Source organism: Lacerta agilis, chromosome 1, assembly GCF_009819535.1.
Source record: "Lacerta agilis isolate rLacAgi1 chromosome 1, rLacAgi1.pri, whole genome shotgun sequence".
NCBI classification, from domain to species: domain Eukaryota; kingdom Metazoa; phylum Chordata; class Lepidosauria; order Squamata; family Lacertidae; genus Lacerta; species Lacerta agilis.
Window position 1 is genome coordinate 40,884,347 of NC_046312.1, and position 17,001 is coordinate 40,901,347.

General features: G+C 45.1%; 1 protein-coding gene across 1 annotated transcript; it reads left to right on the top strand.

Annotated features, from left to right (window-relative positions):
- The first annotated feature begins 3,113 nt into the window (after positions 1-3,113).
- GCHFR (GTP cyclohydrolase I feedback regulator) lies at positions 3,114-16,662 on the top strand. The gene is made up of 3 exons (XM_033145381.1): positions 3,114-3,215; positions 9,178-9,272; positions 15,888-16,662. Exons 1-3 carry the CDS (start codon positions 3,180-3,182, stop codon positions 16,066-16,068), a joined length of 312 nt encoding a protein of 103 aa, XP_033001272.1. The 5' UTR covers positions 3,114-3,179; the 3' UTR covers positions 16,069-16,662.
- The last annotated feature ends 339 nt before the right edge of the window (positions 16,663-17,001 follow it).

A 17,001-nucleotide genomic window follows, 5' to 3' on the forward strand; every position in this document is an offset into this window, starting at 1 on the left:
TTGATAGGCAGACATAGCTTGGACCAAGCATATCTTAAGTATTACCTCTCCCTTTAAGAGCCCACTTAAATTTTCAGAGGTATGGTGGGTGGGTGTTAGAGAGTGGCAATGGTGCAGCCTCCCAAGAAGGTTGATTTTATTTAGACAAGAAGCAAATACTGTTTTATTCCAGGGAGATGTTTTGGGGACCCCCCCCCATTTTAAGGATTTTACTGCAAACTTTGTAAAAGTTGCTTTATTGTTTTTAGCCTTGTTGCAAATCATTGTTATAGTTGCTTTATTGTTTGTAAACTGCCTCGAATATATTTTATACCAAAAGGAAGGATAGAAAAAGGATGTTCGCTCTGTGTAGGAAGGAAACTCTCTATCTCTTAATTTAATAATGTTGGCTGATCTCAAGAAACTATGAACAATCTTAATAAACTCAAAGATTGGTTGTAGCACTTATAGAGTGAAGAAGAAAGCATTAATTTGAAAAAGCTGTTGCAACAACAAAAACGGCACACACAAATAGACCTTGCTTAAACAGCCATTTATCTGTAATATTATGTAAAGGAACCAAACCACAATTTACGAGGCAGCTAAATCACCTCAAGCCTTCTTAAACATGAATTGCATGAAAAAGCTCAGAGCACAATTGGTTGCTGTTATGTTCACCCCACTACTCTGAGTGATGAAAAGTTCCATGGGCACAGCACACACCTGGATTCGGTTTCCTTTGGATGAAGGTTACTTGAGGCTTAGAGTGTTTTGTAATGTTTGAGTTTATTGAAAATTATGCCGACTGAACAAAGAAATCCATGAAAACAACAGTGAAGCAGAAAATGAGATGCTCTGTCAAACTACAAATGAATAATTCATTCACATTTATATTCTATATTTCTTCCACCATGGAGCTCAAGGCAGCATATACGTGGTTTCGGGTACTCACCCACCCCAGCACTGACCCAGATCCAGACCTCATCAGCTTTAGAAAGATGGTGGCCTCATGTGTCCTCAGACTATACCTTGGGAACCTGAGAGGTTTGTGCTTTTTTCATCAAAGATAATAAAATAATAAATACAAGACAAAGGAAATGAATATGTAGAGACTGTTCCGTGCCCCTCATTTGCTATTTCAATATTATTATTCTGTTGTGCACAGCCCCATCTCCTGGTTCAAAAGCAAAAAAAATGAGTGAAAGATTGCTCCCCCAATCTTCAAAAACTCATTGCTTTATTTAAAGGAAGTCTATGAATTGTATTGATACAAGGCACCACAACCTTCACAACAGTACGAGATTCCAGGGGTCCAGCCACTTACCCAGAATTCGTGTTTCCTTTGGAAATGAGGCACAGCGGAGACTGTGGTTTCTTTAAGATAATATGGTTTATTTACACTTATATACAACCTGAGCTTGCCATGGAGGGGTTCAGAGCACTGCCGCTGCCCCCACCACCCATAGACATAGTCCTGGATTCAAACAGAAAATTAGACATCCTCAAAAACATGACTCCTTCTTCAGCTTGCTGACTTTTAGAAACTGTCACAAAACTCCATCCTAAATTTTCCTTTTGTCTTTCTAACTAACTGACCATTGAGGGAGGCCCCCCCACCCCACTTGCCCTCTGGCACACAGCCACTCCTTTTGAGGCCACCTGAGCTTCAAGCGACAAGCAAAGGATTCAGGAGTACCCCCAAGTTACATGCCCACTACTTCAGGGAAGGAATGGAAACCCCAGCGAGGGCAGATTAATGTTGCCATGTACTGTGGTAAATATTTTTAATTATATTCAGTGTTGTTTTTTTCTGGGGGGGATGCAGGAGTACGCATGTTGTTGTTCAGTCGTGTCCGACTCTTCGTGACCCCATGGACCAGACCACGCCAGGCACCCCTATCCTCCACTGCCTCTCGCAGTTCGGCCAAACTCATGCTAGTCACTTCGAGAACACTGTCCAACCATCTCATCCTCTGTCGTCCCCTTCTCCTTGTGCCCTCCATCTTTCCCAACATCAGGGTCTTTTCTAGGGAATCTTCTCTTCTCATGAGGTGGCCAAAGTACTGGAGCCTCAACTTCAGGATCTGTCCTTCCAGTGAGCACTCAGGGTTGATTTCTTTAAGGATGGATAAGTTTGATCTTTTTGCAGTCCATGGGACTGTCAAGAGTCTCCTCCAGCACCATAATTCAAAAGCATCAATTCTTCGGCGATCAGCCTTCTTTATGGTCCAGCTCTCACTTCCATACATTACTACAGGGAAAACCATAGCTTTAACTATAGGGACCTTTGTCGGCAAGGTGATGTCTCTTCTTTTTAAGATGCTGTCTAGGTTTGTCATTGCTTTCCTCCCAAGAAGCAGGCGTCTTTTAATTTCATGACTGCTGTCACCATCTGCAGTGATCATGGAGTACGCATACCCCTAAACATTTTGTGAATCTTTGTACTTTCGTCCATTTACTGTATTTATTTTTCCTAATTTGAACTATAAAATGATTTTCTTGAGTCAAAACGAGAGTACCCCTAGACATTTTCTACAGAAAAAAAGCACAGACTATATTACATCCAGCCAAACTGAAATGCTTCTCATTTGCATCGATTTCAGCGGGAGAGTTTGCAGTCCTATGCAAGCCTTATTTTGTGACATGTACAGGATCAGGATGGCACTTAAAGATCGGCAGGCGTATCATGCCGTATATTACACAGAGGGGGTGCCGACGGAGGCTAGTCTATGAGGGCATATGGGGCACCCACCAACCTCTTGTCTGTCTGCAGCGACAGAAACGCCTGAAGGGAGGAGCAGGAGGTTGGTGGCGGTGCACGGCTTTCGATGCGGAGGAGTTCAAGGCGGTGGGGAAGGAAGCCTCTGCCCCGCGGAGCCTTGCGGCTGTGGGGTGACCCACCCGGGTATGCAACGCAGCAGGGTGCAGACGAGAGGGTTCCTCCCACGTGACACCCCCCCCCCCCCAGCAGTCCAGTTCGGAGCTCAAAAGCGACCGAACGCCGCCGCGCGCCCCTTAAGCCGCCCGCGCCCCCCGAGGCCAAGCAATTCGCGTTCCAGAGCCGCTACCCGCTCGCCGATTGGCTCCTCCGAGCGAGGGCGTGGCCGCGGCTTGGCAGGATGTCACGTGGGCGCTGCGCTGCAAAAGCGGGGCGTGCGGGAGCAGCGGCAGCCACCTTGGGGGCAGCGCGGCGGGGCATCATGCCGTACGTCCTCATCAGTACTCAGATCCGCATGGTGAGCAGGTCGGGGGGAGCTCTAGGTGGGCTTTCCGGGATGGTGCTGAGCAGGAGCCCGTCGGTGCTCATGCCCAGGAAGGCGAGGGCGGCACCGAAAGGTTTGCTGCCGGCCCGTGTCCGCTTGCAGAGGTGGACTGGGGCGCGGGGAGAAGTTGATCCAATTTGCCTTGTAAGAGGTGCCGCTGCTGCCAGGCAATACGTCCCTGCATTAAACAGCTGCCCGCCCTTGTTTCTTGCTTTGGCCCCTGAGCGTGCATAAGTATTTTCGGATTCCGATGGGGCTGTCTCTTTCTGTGCTGTTTAGGGCTGGTGGCGGTGTGGTTGGCAAAACCCCCCAGGCCGGGTGGCTTTGTGATCTAGGCATGGATCGAAACATACTTGGCTGTTTTCTGGGTTTCTTCCTTTTTCAGGGATGCCACCTGCTAAACTGTCCAGGTAACTTAGTGCAGCAGTTCTCAACGGATGCTCCGATGCTCGACAGGTGTCCCCTTCTGCTGAGTGATGGTCCCAAGGGTGGTCTGTTAGCATGAACCTACTGTGGATATATCCCAGTGTATCAGACGAGTACCAAGTTTGCCTTTTTGATGCTAAAAGTTGCTGTTATTCAGGCTGAGGAAGGAACCCGTGATTCTGTAGAATAGTTGCATGATAAGACAGTTTGCATGTCCTGGATTGTAAACCAATAGCGCTTACTTTTTCTCTCCTTGACAAAAATAAGGGACTGAAATCCAATATGTTGTAGCTTTGCATGACAAGCAGCTTGAGTCTGATGTGAATTTAAACAACTGCTGCCAGAAGTTCTGTTACATGTGAATGACTAATACTGCTTATTTATGTAGAATATTTTAGTATTCAAATCAATTTACATACCGGTACATTATTGTTGTAGTTCTTAAGAAAGCTCCACAAGGTAGGGCAGTTTTATTACTCACATATTGTAGATAGGAGGCTGTGGCTCAAAGAAAGTGGTTAGGTTTATATTATCTATGTTCATGCCTGAGGTAAGATTTGAACCAAGGACTTCCTGATTCCTATATTAGACTGTTAGCTACTGCACTACACCAGCTCATCCTACAAAAAATGGTAGAAGGCTACTATTTTGTATATTCGTACCTTTTCTCTTAGGAGTTCAAAACAGCATATATGGTGCTCCTTCTTTCTTTCTTCAAAACAGACCTGTGAGAGGGGCATGTATATGTATATGCAGGCATAAAAATATGTATATAAGTATTTATGTGTTTGGTGATGTGTATTTGTATATGCCTAAATGGAACCAAATGAGCACATTTAAAGCTGCTTGACGCATTATATTTTATCTGCACACTTAAAAATGTAATGTGACGCAAACCCCAGGGAAAGGAACAGAGCTAAGTAGTATTGCTTATGCTTTGCATGCAGAAGGTTGGAAAACACTGTGACATTACATACACTGTGATATTATTTCAGCACTGCTCAGTCCGTAAAAGAAAGTGGAAAGATTCCACGCCTTGGTCACTCCCATTCTTTGCGACCTGTGTACACAATGCAGATTAGGCATATCTTCACTCACTCTTTCCCATAATTTAGGCTGGAATCCTAAACACATCTGAGATCATGCTTCGCTGAACTTACTTCTGAGTGGATATTTATTGGATTGTACTGGGCATGGAAGCCGCATCTCCTAGCCAACTGAAAACGTCACTTGGCCTTTGCTGAGCACTGCCCCCACACATTCCAATTTATTTTTGACCATAAGGACTAGAAGCTTGAGTTAAAAATCAAAGGGAAAGGAAAGGAAAACTGTAAAGCTGAATTTCTGGTCCCAGTGCCACTTTTTGTACTCTATGCTTTTGTGGAATCTCAGAATACCGACAGCTTTGTATATGGTGGCACATATACCAGTTCTTTTCCACTTAACTAAGCACGCATGCCTGGAGCCACCCCTTACTCCTAAATTTGGCTCTGCTACTGCACCAGACCCGCATAAGAGTTCCCTCCCTCCACCTGCAGAAAGCTTATGTAGTGATTAAACTGTGACCAGTCTTGGTTGAGCAGTCGCTCTGATTTGCTTTTAGCAGGGGGTAGGCAACCTAAGGCCCGGGGCCCTGATGCGGCCCAGTCGCCTTCTCAATCCAGCCTGTGGACGGTCCGGGAATCAGCGTGTTTTTACATGAGTAGAATGTGTCCTTTTATTTAAAATGCATCTCTGGGTTATTTGTGGGGCCTGCCTGGTGTTTTTACATGAGTAGAATGTGTACTTTTATTTAAAATGCATCTCTGGGTTATTTGTGGGGCATAGGAATTCATTCATCCCCTCCCCCCCAAAAATAGTCCGGTCCACCACATGGTCTGAGGGACGGTGAACCGGCCCACAGCTGGAAAAGGTTGCTGACCCTTGGCTTATAGGGTGGTTGTATGACTATGAGCATTCATCTTGATTTGCTTGCCTTCCCATTAATCAGTCATTTATCCTACATTTCCCTGTGCATTTCCCTGTCGCTTTTTGAGCTGCAAAAAGTGTGTTAAGAAGTGAATTTGTTGCGTTGCACCAACCTAAATCTCTGATACATACTTTAATTATAATAATAATAATAATAATAATAATAATAATAATATCCCACCCATCTGACTGGGTTTCCCCAGCCACTCTTGGGTGGCTTCCAGCACATATAAAACATAATAAAACATCAAACATTAAAAATCTCCTGATACAGGGAAATCCCTTCTGCAAAATAGTGACTGTCGGGAAGCACTTTGAGTCTTAGCTTTTTTAATGTGCTAATCTCAACCTGAGTGACTTCGGGCAAAGGGAGGCAGGAACTGTGCAGATGTATTGCCCTGTTCTTGCTGGGTAGAGACTCTAGCAGAGTCCCATTATATTCATTGCAGGGGCCTCTGCCTGCCTGCCTGCCAGAGCATCAAGCTGCATGGGCTAGATGTATTGAATGTTAGCAAAGGAAAGAAATGGAGTTACAAAACAACTGGAAAATGAGTGAAGCATGGCAAAGGGCAACGTGGAAGAAACTTCCAGTCATTTTGATCTGTAAACACAAAGGCAGTGTGTCGCAGTGCATAGTGAATCAAATGGGGTTGCACAATTGTGCTTTAAAAATCGAATAAAAGTTTAAAAGTCCAGTTCCTCTCTGATACACAAATGGATATTCTTACCCTCATTTGTTATGAAAAGCTCTATCAAGTTTCACCTTTGCTCCCTTGTGTCTCTTGTGTGGTACACTCTGCATTGCAGCACATTAAAAAAAAAAGTTTTAAGAAATCTGTAGTGGATCATGTGGGATAACCAGCCTCAAATAACCTACATGCTTAGGTCTAATTTATTCACGAAGGGATTAAGACCATAGAGTAAAGCCGTCTTGCAAGACATAGCCCACCTTGGGAGGGACTAGGTAATCAAACTTCGTTTTTGTCAGCCTACCTTGGTTGCTCCAAGCTCAGACCACATGGCTCTAACAAACCTCTCTTCAATTCCTATACCAATAATTTAGGAACATTTACCACTGTAACTAAGTCAGGTTTACTGCCTGCAACTTTTTCTGAATGCTGTGTGGAAAAAGCACATGAATATGACCTTTGCAGAGTTTGTAAGTAAACCATTTTTAACTGACCAAATGTGTGGTCTTTTTCTATGCTGGGGAAGAAGGTTGTTTTTTTAAAAAAAATTACAGGGGGATAATTTAAAGGTCTAACAGCCTATACTTCCATGCTTTACTTTGCTGCATATTTTGTGATGTTAAAACTCTGCTGGCATGGACTTGGATCTTGGCATCTAGAAATTCTCCTTTTTATACCTGTTTTTCCCTTGCCACCAACACATCACACATTTGCTTAAGCGATAAACAGCACAATCCTACTGTTTACTCAGAAGTAAGTTGAGTTCAGGGTGACTTACTCCCAAATGAATATGTTTAGGGTTACACCCTGAGTATGAATAAATTCTAGCTTTCTAAAGGAATCTGACATTTTTTTATTTGCAATGCATATTTTGTAGGAAACGAAAGGAGCGAATTTTGAGAAGCTTTAGAACACTGACTAGACCATTAACTAATATGAATAATGAGGGGGGAAACCGTAGGGTGGCAACATTTTGTTGTCTGCCTACAGCCATTTCAAACAGTGCAAGTTTCTCTTTCCCAAATACAGTCCAAGGATGTACAAAGCTTATTGGCCACTTCCTGCAGCACTCGGTCCCTTTACTCAAACTCAAAGGGCTTATGAAGCTGGAATGCCAAGTCATTTCCTGAACAAATTGGCCAGGAAACGCTGTTGCACTGAATATGTTTTCTGCAGGACAAGAGGGTTTGCGAGGTCATTTGGCTGTGGCATGCTCTTGTAGGCACTGCATGCCACAGTGAGCGCGAAAGAGCTCCTTTGTGGTTTCTGAATGAGCCCTTTCCTGAAACGTGGTCTGGTCACACAGTGAACCCTTTTAGCATTGCAACCTCTTTGTCGTTTACATTAGGCACAGCCATTGTGGGTTCCCTTTGCCGTTTGGCAAGCATCTTGACCTTTGGGGTAAAAGGCAGGTTGCTTCTTAGCATATTTTGAGACTCCATGCTCTGAACAGTATATTTAAAGCAGTATATTTGCCAGGAGCGTTGCTAGCCACTGGGCTGCTGGGGGCGGCAAGCCCAGTGGCACCCATGGGGGCGGGGCGTCGCTCCGTGCGCATGACGTCATGACGCATGCGCACGGAACAACGCCTCCGCGCGGGCCAGTTGGCCCGCCCCTCTCCCGCTGCGCTCCGTGAGCGGAGCCGTCCCGGGGAAAGGAGAGGGGTTGGGCCAGCGGGCCTGCCCCTGTCCTTTCGCCCCGGGCTCCGCTCCCTGAGCACAGCGGGCAGGGAGCGGCGCGGCGGCACGTGGGGAGTGATGGGAGGGGCCGCCGCTTGTCACCCCACATGCCGCCGTTCGTTCCGTCGCCCCGGGAGCAGCAGCACCGCACACACTGTGCGCTGCTGCTGCTCCCACGGTGACGGAGCGAGTGGCGGTGCGTGGGGGTGACTTGCGGTGGCCCCTCCCAACACTCCCCACGCACCACCGGTCACCCCGGGAGGAGCAGCGCTGCAGGAACGGGGTCGAGCACCCCGTCTGTGCAGCGCTGCTGCTCCCGGGGTGACGGAGGGAGCGGCAGCGCGTGGGAGTGGTGGGAGGGGCCGCCGCAAGTCACCCCCACGCGCCAAAATGTTACGCCCACCTAGGGGCGGCACGAGGGGCGGCCCGCCCCCCGCCCCCCCTACGACGCCCCTGATATTTGCAACTGCAAAGTGGCTCCTTTGAGATCTGAGTAAAATTTTGCAAGCATTCAAATGGTTCACCTTTAGCTTGTGGTGAGTAGGAAGTGGCTCCAGGCAACAATTAGTCAAAGCTGCTGCTGCTGCTGCTTCTGTAAAGTGGGAAAAAAGTGGAAGTGCTCTCTGCCTCTCTCCCTGGTCCCCTTACAGGTTGATAGGACTTGTACGTTTGGGCAGGCAGGCTAGTAAAAAATGTGACTAGTGATCTTGGTTGCAGCTAAGGCTGGTTCAGCTTCCTAAGTGCCTCTAAGTAGCGTAACTGTTTAAACAGTTATTCTTCTAATCCTTTACTGTATTTCTCTTCTCTCTAGTTAATCTGGATTTAAGCATAATAACTAACTTGGCAGGAAAAACAATGCATATGGAAATTCCTGTGTCCTTTGTTCAGCCTGCAGGAGGAGCTCTAGCAGAATGTTTTGTTTTGCATGCCTGCTGTGTCCACCTTCCTGTGCCATGTATTTAACAGCATAAAAGTCTCTTAATTCACTACAGTATAAGTAATATACTCATTGGAATAAGGAAAAAAATAAGAGTACAATCAATCAACATCAGGATGACCACAAGTTCCTGACCCTTGGATTAGATGGATTAGACTCTCTTGCTAGATAGAATGAATGAATACCTTGATCCTAATATGATTTTCAGTAATGAAACCAGGTATTTTTCCCTGCAGGAGGTTGGGCCCACCATGGTTGGTGATGAGCATTCTGACCCAAATCTGATGCAATACCTTGGGGCCACAAAAAGAAACATGTTGGGGAACCATTTGTAAGTATTTCTGTGGGTATTTGTTCTCCCATCTTTTTGCTTATCCATGCTTTGGTTAACCACGCAGAGATTTTGATAGTATAACTCGACTTTTGCCTTTTGATTTTGCATGTGCACTGCAAATACAATACTTATGGGCAATTCACACGTCTTTGTGTTCATCACGGGATGCCTGCAGTTTCAAATAGCACCTTGCATGTGTGAATAGGCCATCACAGCTACAGCACTGCAGGCAAGATGCTCCTATCACTTCTCAAACCCGAGGTTTTTCAGTGGATTTCATTCCACACATCCAGTTGCTAGTCTAAATGAAACAAAAATAAAGTAACAAGTGTAGATAATCCAAGTGAATATGAGAACCACACTTTAGTTTAGTTTTTAGGCAATACTAAGTTCAATAGACCAGTGGTTTGACTCATACAGTGTAAGGCAGTTTTTAAAATATATTCATATGTGAATTGGAATCTAAACATTTAGAGGCACGGTGAAAAGTACATTACCAACTCAGTGCCTACATTTTATGTCAACATGTGGAGGGCACCATGTTGGCTACCTCTGATCTAAGTGGTTAAAAACATTTCCTCACACACCGCATCTATGGCCAAACCATGCCCTGCTGGTCACCTTCATGATTCAGCTCTGTGAAAACTATGTGTATTCTTTAGGATGGATGGAACACCCCACCCTGCTTTTGAGATGTTTCCTGGACTTCAGTCCAAAGTAAATGAAAAGAGTCCTCTTCAGGCCTAGCTGCGGTTGCTGGATCCACCCCTTCCATCTTGTCCCCTGCTGGCCCCGCCTCTGCTATCCATGCATTAGGGAGGGAAAAATCTGAAGGAAGAAGCGTGCTATATACCGGTACTTGTACACTTGCAGGTCAGGCTCCCTGCTTTAGACCTTTCCATCCAGTGCATGGAGAGCAGCAGGGCTGAGCAATGGGGTTGTGACCAGCAAGTGTGGTCCTGCCCTTCCTCTCATGCAGTAAACATCGTGTGTGGGCTTAATGCCAGAATAGGGTTGGAACAACAGTAAAATAAATAAATAAATGAAGGCCCATTCATCCTGAGAAATTTCAGGAGGAGTGTTCCAGCCACTGTCCCTTGCAGGACTAGCATCTTGCTTCAGCACCTAAATATGCAGGAAGCTGCCTTGCATTGAGTCAGACCATTGGTCCATCTAGCTCTATATTGCCTGCACTGACTGGCAGCATGCCTCCAGGATTTCAGGTGGAGCTCTCTCCCAGACCAACATGGAGATGCCAGGGATTGGACCTGGGACCTTCTGCATGAAGAGTAAATGTTCTACCGCTTCCTCATCATTAGTTCAACTTCCGCCTTGTGCATTTTCCTCTTCCCGTCCTCAGTCTGTTTTCAGTCTGGTGTTCCTTTGACATTCTCTCAAGTATGTCCGAAGCCCTTTTCAGGTGTTATAATCTCTCCCACAAGTAGCATTGTGTGAGGAAGAGCACCCAAAGCTTTGGCCCACCATCACTGTTCCTGTCACTCTCCAATGGTGGAGAGTGAACTTTTGAAGCAGGAAGCCTCCTATACTTGTGGAAGGTCCCCACACAATACAGAACCCTGTAATTACAATTGAAACACACAATTTTGAAGGTGATACTTTATTGTTTCATAACTATAAGGTGAGACTGAAAATCTCTTGAAACAAACAAGTATTTCAGATTTGAAGAAGAGGAAAATTAAGGAACATTTTCCTCCCACATGAACATTTACCTCAGAGATAATAACTAAGAAATGGTGAAGAACTAGTACCCCCCATCATTTATAATCATGCCCTTAAAACCACAATGCACTCTTATTGATGTTTTCTGCTCTTTCTCTTCTCATTGTCATATTCCCTGATCATACAGCTTATACTTGAAAGCAACTATTTTACTAGCAGAGAAAATGTGTAAAATTGAATTGCTGGAAAATGGCATTTGTTGGAAGCACCAGCTTGTCTTGAGAGGCCCCCTAAAATTCTGATCAGCTGCCATCCTGCAAATGCCTTCAAGAAAGAGTGAGGACCTTTAAGCCTTGGTTGATGAGTGTGGCCCTCGAGGCCTCTTTTTGACTCTTGAGACTGTTCCTAGGCCATGCCCCCTCCAGGTGTGTGCATGTGGTGGAAAACAACCCTCTCGCTTTTGTGTGGATGGGATGTAGCTTAATGTCAAAAGGTAAGAGTTGCATCAATTGCTGCATCCACTTTTATCTCTGACCCTACCCACCACTGGAATGTGGCTCCTGGCAGGTGGCACATGAGAGAATCTGGCCTTTAGACTGAAAAAGAGTCCACACCCCTGCCACTGAGTTCTTGTGCTCACTAGAGAAGTGTCCTTGTTCATTTCCAGCAGGTGCGTGGCAAGTATGTGGTAGGATGTAACAACAACAACAGCAACAACAACTTTATTATTCATATATAAGCTCTGCTGCTGTTGCTGTTGCTGCTGCTGTGAGTGTCTGGGAAGACCGCTCCCTCCTCCGGCCAACTCCATCGGGCCTAGGAGGCAGGCCTACACTCACCAACACAGCTTAAGAGGCGCCGAGAAGGGCAGCCTCGGCTCTTGCTCTGTAAATTACTATTGTTTGTATAATGTATTTTACATTGTAATGTAGCCAAAGCAAATTCCAAGTATATTGAAAAATGTACTTGGCCAATAAATTATTATTCTATTATTATTCTATTCTATATCCCGCCCATTGGGCTGGGTCTCCCCAGCTACTCTGGGCGGCTTTCAGCATATCTAAAAACAAAAAAAAACATCAAGCATTAAAAACCTTGATGTGAGAGGAATCTTACCTGAGACCTTGTTTTAGATTGGATATAGGCAACATGGTGCCCTCCAGAACTTGTGAATTGCAACTCCCATCAGCCCCAGAAGGCAGGGCCAATGGTCAGGGATGATGGGGTTTGTAATCCAAAACAACTGGAGGGTAGCACGTGGCCTTTCCCTGCTCTAGGGCTTGCTGTGAGAAGTGTCACTCCCTCGTGTCAACTTTTGTACTTGTCTCTGGCTGACGTGTCTCCAAACATTGCAAGTTCTAATTCTTACCCCATCCATTTCTAGGATGCAATCAATGTTTAGTCAGTGGGTGCTTTTCCTGTCTCCGTTGCCACGGCGAAAAGCTGCGCAGCTTGCCTCCTCCCTTTTGTAATTGAAGAGGAGGAAGAGTTGGGGGAAAAAAATAACAAACCTGCCTTGGTGGAATGTAGGGCTATACTTGGCATCTTTGCTGTGGGTGTGAAAACCTGCATTCCAAGAAGGTTAAGTCAGAGGGATCAGTTCAGAGAACCAAGTAGGAACACAACCAAGGGAGGCCTATTAATATATCAAGGTGGAGATTGAGCCATACTAAGGGTAGATTGCTGTTCTAAGCAGTTATGGCGCCCTTCAAGTTGTAAACGGCATATCTACAACACTTAATGTGCTACAACTAAGTAGCTTTTAGCTGTATTAAAAATCCAGTTGCACTAAATGATTATGCAGGTAACCTGCTCTTTCAGTAAAATAATTCCTGTTAGTTTTAAAGCAGATGTAGGGAACCTGACGCTCTCCAGATATCGTTGGATTCTAGCTCCAGCCAGTATGGGCAATGTTGAGGGATGGTGGGAGTTCTGGTTCAGCCGGAACTGGAAGGTCACATGTTCCCCACCCCTGTTTTAAAGGTGCAAGTGGACTTTTTTTAATTGAAAAAAGTATTTTGGAGTAAGCCTGGAAATCTTAAAACAAGCATGCATCAGCTGGGTTTACAAATGTAGTTAACAAGAAAGTACCTAAATAAATGGAGAATGTGTGGCTTGAATTCGGGTCATACACAGCCATGGATTTCCCCACGGAGCAAGACGACCTCTCATCTAGCCCAAAATATGTGGCAAGGACCACAGAAATGCCAAAAATGTTTCAGTGATGTTAATTATCCTTTATTAGTTGGGATGTATCAAGAGCAGAGTCAGTTTGGATTCCCTTGTTAATTTCTTATCAGTTAGATTCAGTTAGTTGTAGGCTGTCCTTCCTATTTCCTCGTTGTTCAATGGGCATTTTTTATGTGTTTCTATAAGTGATTCCTAAACTGGAAAAAGCAAATATATATGCTGAAGATTCCATAGCCAAGTTCAACTCCAAACTTGCATTTTCAATTGGTTTTGACCTTACTCTGCCACGAAGTGTGTAAGCTTCATGCTAATCCTATCTAGATCAGCCAATACCCAAGTTGGCAAGAGCTGGTGGGAGTTGTGGTCCAAAACATCTGAAGGGCACCAGGTTGGATAAAGCCACTCTAGATAGTGTGATTGGTCTGTATGGGGCCTACTATCCAAAGCAACAGGCACAGAGTTAGATAATATACACTTTTTGACCATCCCATAGAAGTGGAGCTGCTGATATTTCTTGAATAAAAAAGGTAAAGGGACCCCTGACCGTTAGGTCCAGTGGCAGACAACTCTGGGGTTGTGGCGCTCATCTTGTTTTACTGACCGAGGGAGCTGGCATGACTAAGCCACTTCTGGCAAACCAGAGCAGCGCACGGAAATGCTCTTTACTTTCCCACCGGAGCAGTACCTATTTATCTACTTGCACTTTGACGTGCTTTCCAACTGCTAGGTGGGCAGGAGCAGGGACCGAGCAACAGGAGCTCACCCCATTGTGGGGATTTGAACCGCCGACCTTCTGATCGTCAAGCCCTAGGCTCAGTGGTTTAGACCACAGCGCCATATTACAACCTGTTCCTTGTAAAAGGCTAGCTAATAGGTTTAGCCTGTATGATTTAACGTATTGCTCAAGATTAATGATTAATGATTAATCATATCTGTGATCTTCTGTGATGGAGCCAATATTAATTGCTTTTTGGTGTGTACAACACTATTCCCTACCTCCATTAAATACACTGTATGCCCTGAAATTGAAGGGGGCCTTACTTTTGCTGAGTAATAAGACATTTAAGATAGGATTATTCATAGTGCATGTGCTATGCAGACACACAGTGGATAAAATACATATTTCAGAATCAAACTCCTGGCTATTCTTGAGACGCTTCAGAAATACTAGTTGATTTTCCTTCAGAATAAACTGGCCCCTGCCTTTCTCTGCACCCTTTTCCAAATCTTGAAACAGAAGTTTGGAAGATTACAATCACCAAAGTGGCTCTTGTATCCCCTAGGATGGGACCAGGAACCTTTTTTCAGGCTGAGGGCTCCATTCTCTTCTGGCAAACTTGCAAGGGCCACATGCTAGTGGTAGGCGGGGCCAGATGCAAAAGTGGGTGTAGCAATAGTTGTGAATTCTACTTTTGTACAGTAGGCTAGTTTCTTCACATCTCTCTCCGTATCCCCTGTTCAAGCAAGTAAGGAGTATTATCAGAGCTTAAAGGCACATTCTAGCCAGGCAAAGACACTTAAGGAGAGTGTAAATCGGGGCTAGTAAGGGGTGTGGCCTGAGGAGAGTCCCAACGGCCAGATTTAGGGAAGAATTCAGTGTCACTCTTTTCCAGTATTAGAAATTCCCCAGCTGCCAGGCACATTTTGCAACTGGCGTGGGTCCAATTGTGATCCCGTGGAGATCTCTGGATGCCAGGTTGGCAACTGACATCTCTAGCTGGCTGGTTCCTCCAGCTTTCCTAAGCAGGTAAGCAGATCTCATTTATCTCCCACCTTTTTCTTTAAGCAGTACATGGCTCATCCCCCTCCTTAATCCCTTCAACGTCCCTGTGAGTCTTATAAATTAAGTAGGTAAATAAATATGGGGAAAGCAAAACGTCACTTAGAGAAGGATCTGAAGTATTTACCTTGCAGCTTGAATTTGCTTTACTCTGGATTGTTTCATTTGGTATTTTAATGAGTTGTAAACTGCTTTGAGATTTTTTTCTTTTAAATATAAAGTGGCATAGAAATGATTAACAACAACAATAAATTCCACTACAAAGTAAAAATAAAAAGGCGCCTAAACCATTAGTTTTGGGGAATGCAACCTAGATTTAAGGTGCCATTTGGCCATTAGCTTTGAGTTTCGAACACTGCTCTCTTCTGATCATTCCATCAGCACAAGCATTTCAGCTTGCCAGACGAACAATTCCCCCTTTTCTCCCTGGTGTGCTGTTCTGGGAGTTCTCACAACCCAGAGAGCCAATTGCAAATATGGGTAGAAGGGAGGAAGCCCCATTGCACAAGCAGGTGGCCAGGGCAGACCTTTTCAAACTTTTCACGTTGGCGACACACTTTTTAGACATGCATCATTTCGTGACACAGTAATTCAGTTTTACTAGCAAACCAGAGGTTAAACTAACCCCTTTCCAGCGTGGGGAGTGTTCGCAACACATAAGTTTTGAAATCTCTGGGTTAGGGGAATCCCATCCAGAAAGTACTACCTCTGTCCCCAAGGCCTGAGGTTTCCCAACCCTGTCCCAAGTCTTCCGAAAATTTGGGATGGCAAAGCCGTAACTGGGCATAACCCTGATCTGCACTACTTTAGTTTACACATCCAGTTACTCTCTAGGTTTACAGATCGCGCTGTCAGAACCTTGATGGAAATTTGGTAGCCTTCCCCAAGTGGCGGTTACAGTTCAGTTGAAGTTATTTGGGAAACTGCTTCTTCTCATTGTTTCCACATCTTGTTTACAACAGCTGGGAATACTATGTGCAAGATGCCCCTCGGATCGTTTTGGACAAGCTGGAGAAGCGTGGTTATCGCGTGATCAGCATGACGGGAGTGGGCCAGACACTGGTGTGGTGCCTCCACAAAGAAAGTACAGAGAACTCAGATTTTCTCTCTGCCCAAGATATTGCTGCAAATCTCCCCGCATAGTCCTGCCTTCATTTTCCAGCGTGTTACTCGTTTTAAGGCATTATGAAACATAGGTACCACTACCACAAGCGCGTCATAGGAAGGTGGCCCAGTTAGGGCTGGCGTTGGCCTGAAGAGATCAATCCTTTTTGAGCATTAATTGGAATGCCAGTCCAGAACTGCCAATATAGCAGCATTATCCTCATTTGTTCCTGTTGAATGATGAAAAGCTGGCATTAAAGTTAACTCTCTCAGGCTAGAGTGGCTGGGGGGGAGAAAAGGCCAAGCTTATATGTTTGTTACTTTGCTGAGAAAGGGGCGGGTGCTGCTGCTGAACAAGCTGATCACCAGTAAGCACAGCTTATCTCCAAACTGTAAATAATCTAGGGTGTACTCATTCAAGTTAAAGAATATGAACAGAATCCTGAATGTGGGTTTTTTAGTTACCCCATCTATACGCAAACTGGAAAATGGAGGCGAAAGGTCCTGTAAATATTTGAACATCAGTTTTGTAATTGTACCAGTCCATTCACTGCTGGGATTATTTGGAACTGTGTTTATGCAGTAAGCCGTTCTTAAAATAGCTGGCAAAATAAAATTAATTTAACAAACAGACTTCACATTGTCCAGAGTTTAATTCCTTTGAAGTAGCAGCGGGCAAGCATTTTAACTCTTGAATGAAGTTCTGAGAAATAATGAGCAGCTGCCGCTAAAAGGCTTTAGAAGTACACAGATAATGACCCTGGATATGGGCTAGTTCCCGCATTGCCAGATAATGAACCAGAGGCCCACAGCCTTAGAAGAATCATAGAATTGTAGAGTTGGAAGGGACCATGAGGGTCATCTAGTCCAGCCCCCTGGAATGCAGGAATCTTTTGCCCAATGGGCTCAATCCCACAACCCTGAAGTCTCATGCTGTACCAACTGAGCTATCCCAACTTGTACAACCTTCCA

Bases quoted from the DNA above. Each gene is read 5' to 3' on its own strand.
- GCHFR (XM_033145381.1), top strand. From the start codon at position 3,180: ATGCCGTACGTCCTCATCAGTACTCAGATCCGCATG. The intron at 3,216-9,177 runs GTGAGCAGGTCG...TTTTCCCTGCAG, and splicing joins TCAGTACTCAGATCCGCATG to GAGGTTGGGCCCACCATGGT. The intron at 9,273-15,887 runs GTAAGTATTTCT...TGTTTACAACAG, and splicing joins AACATGTTGGGGAACCATTT to CTGGGAATACTATGTGCAAG.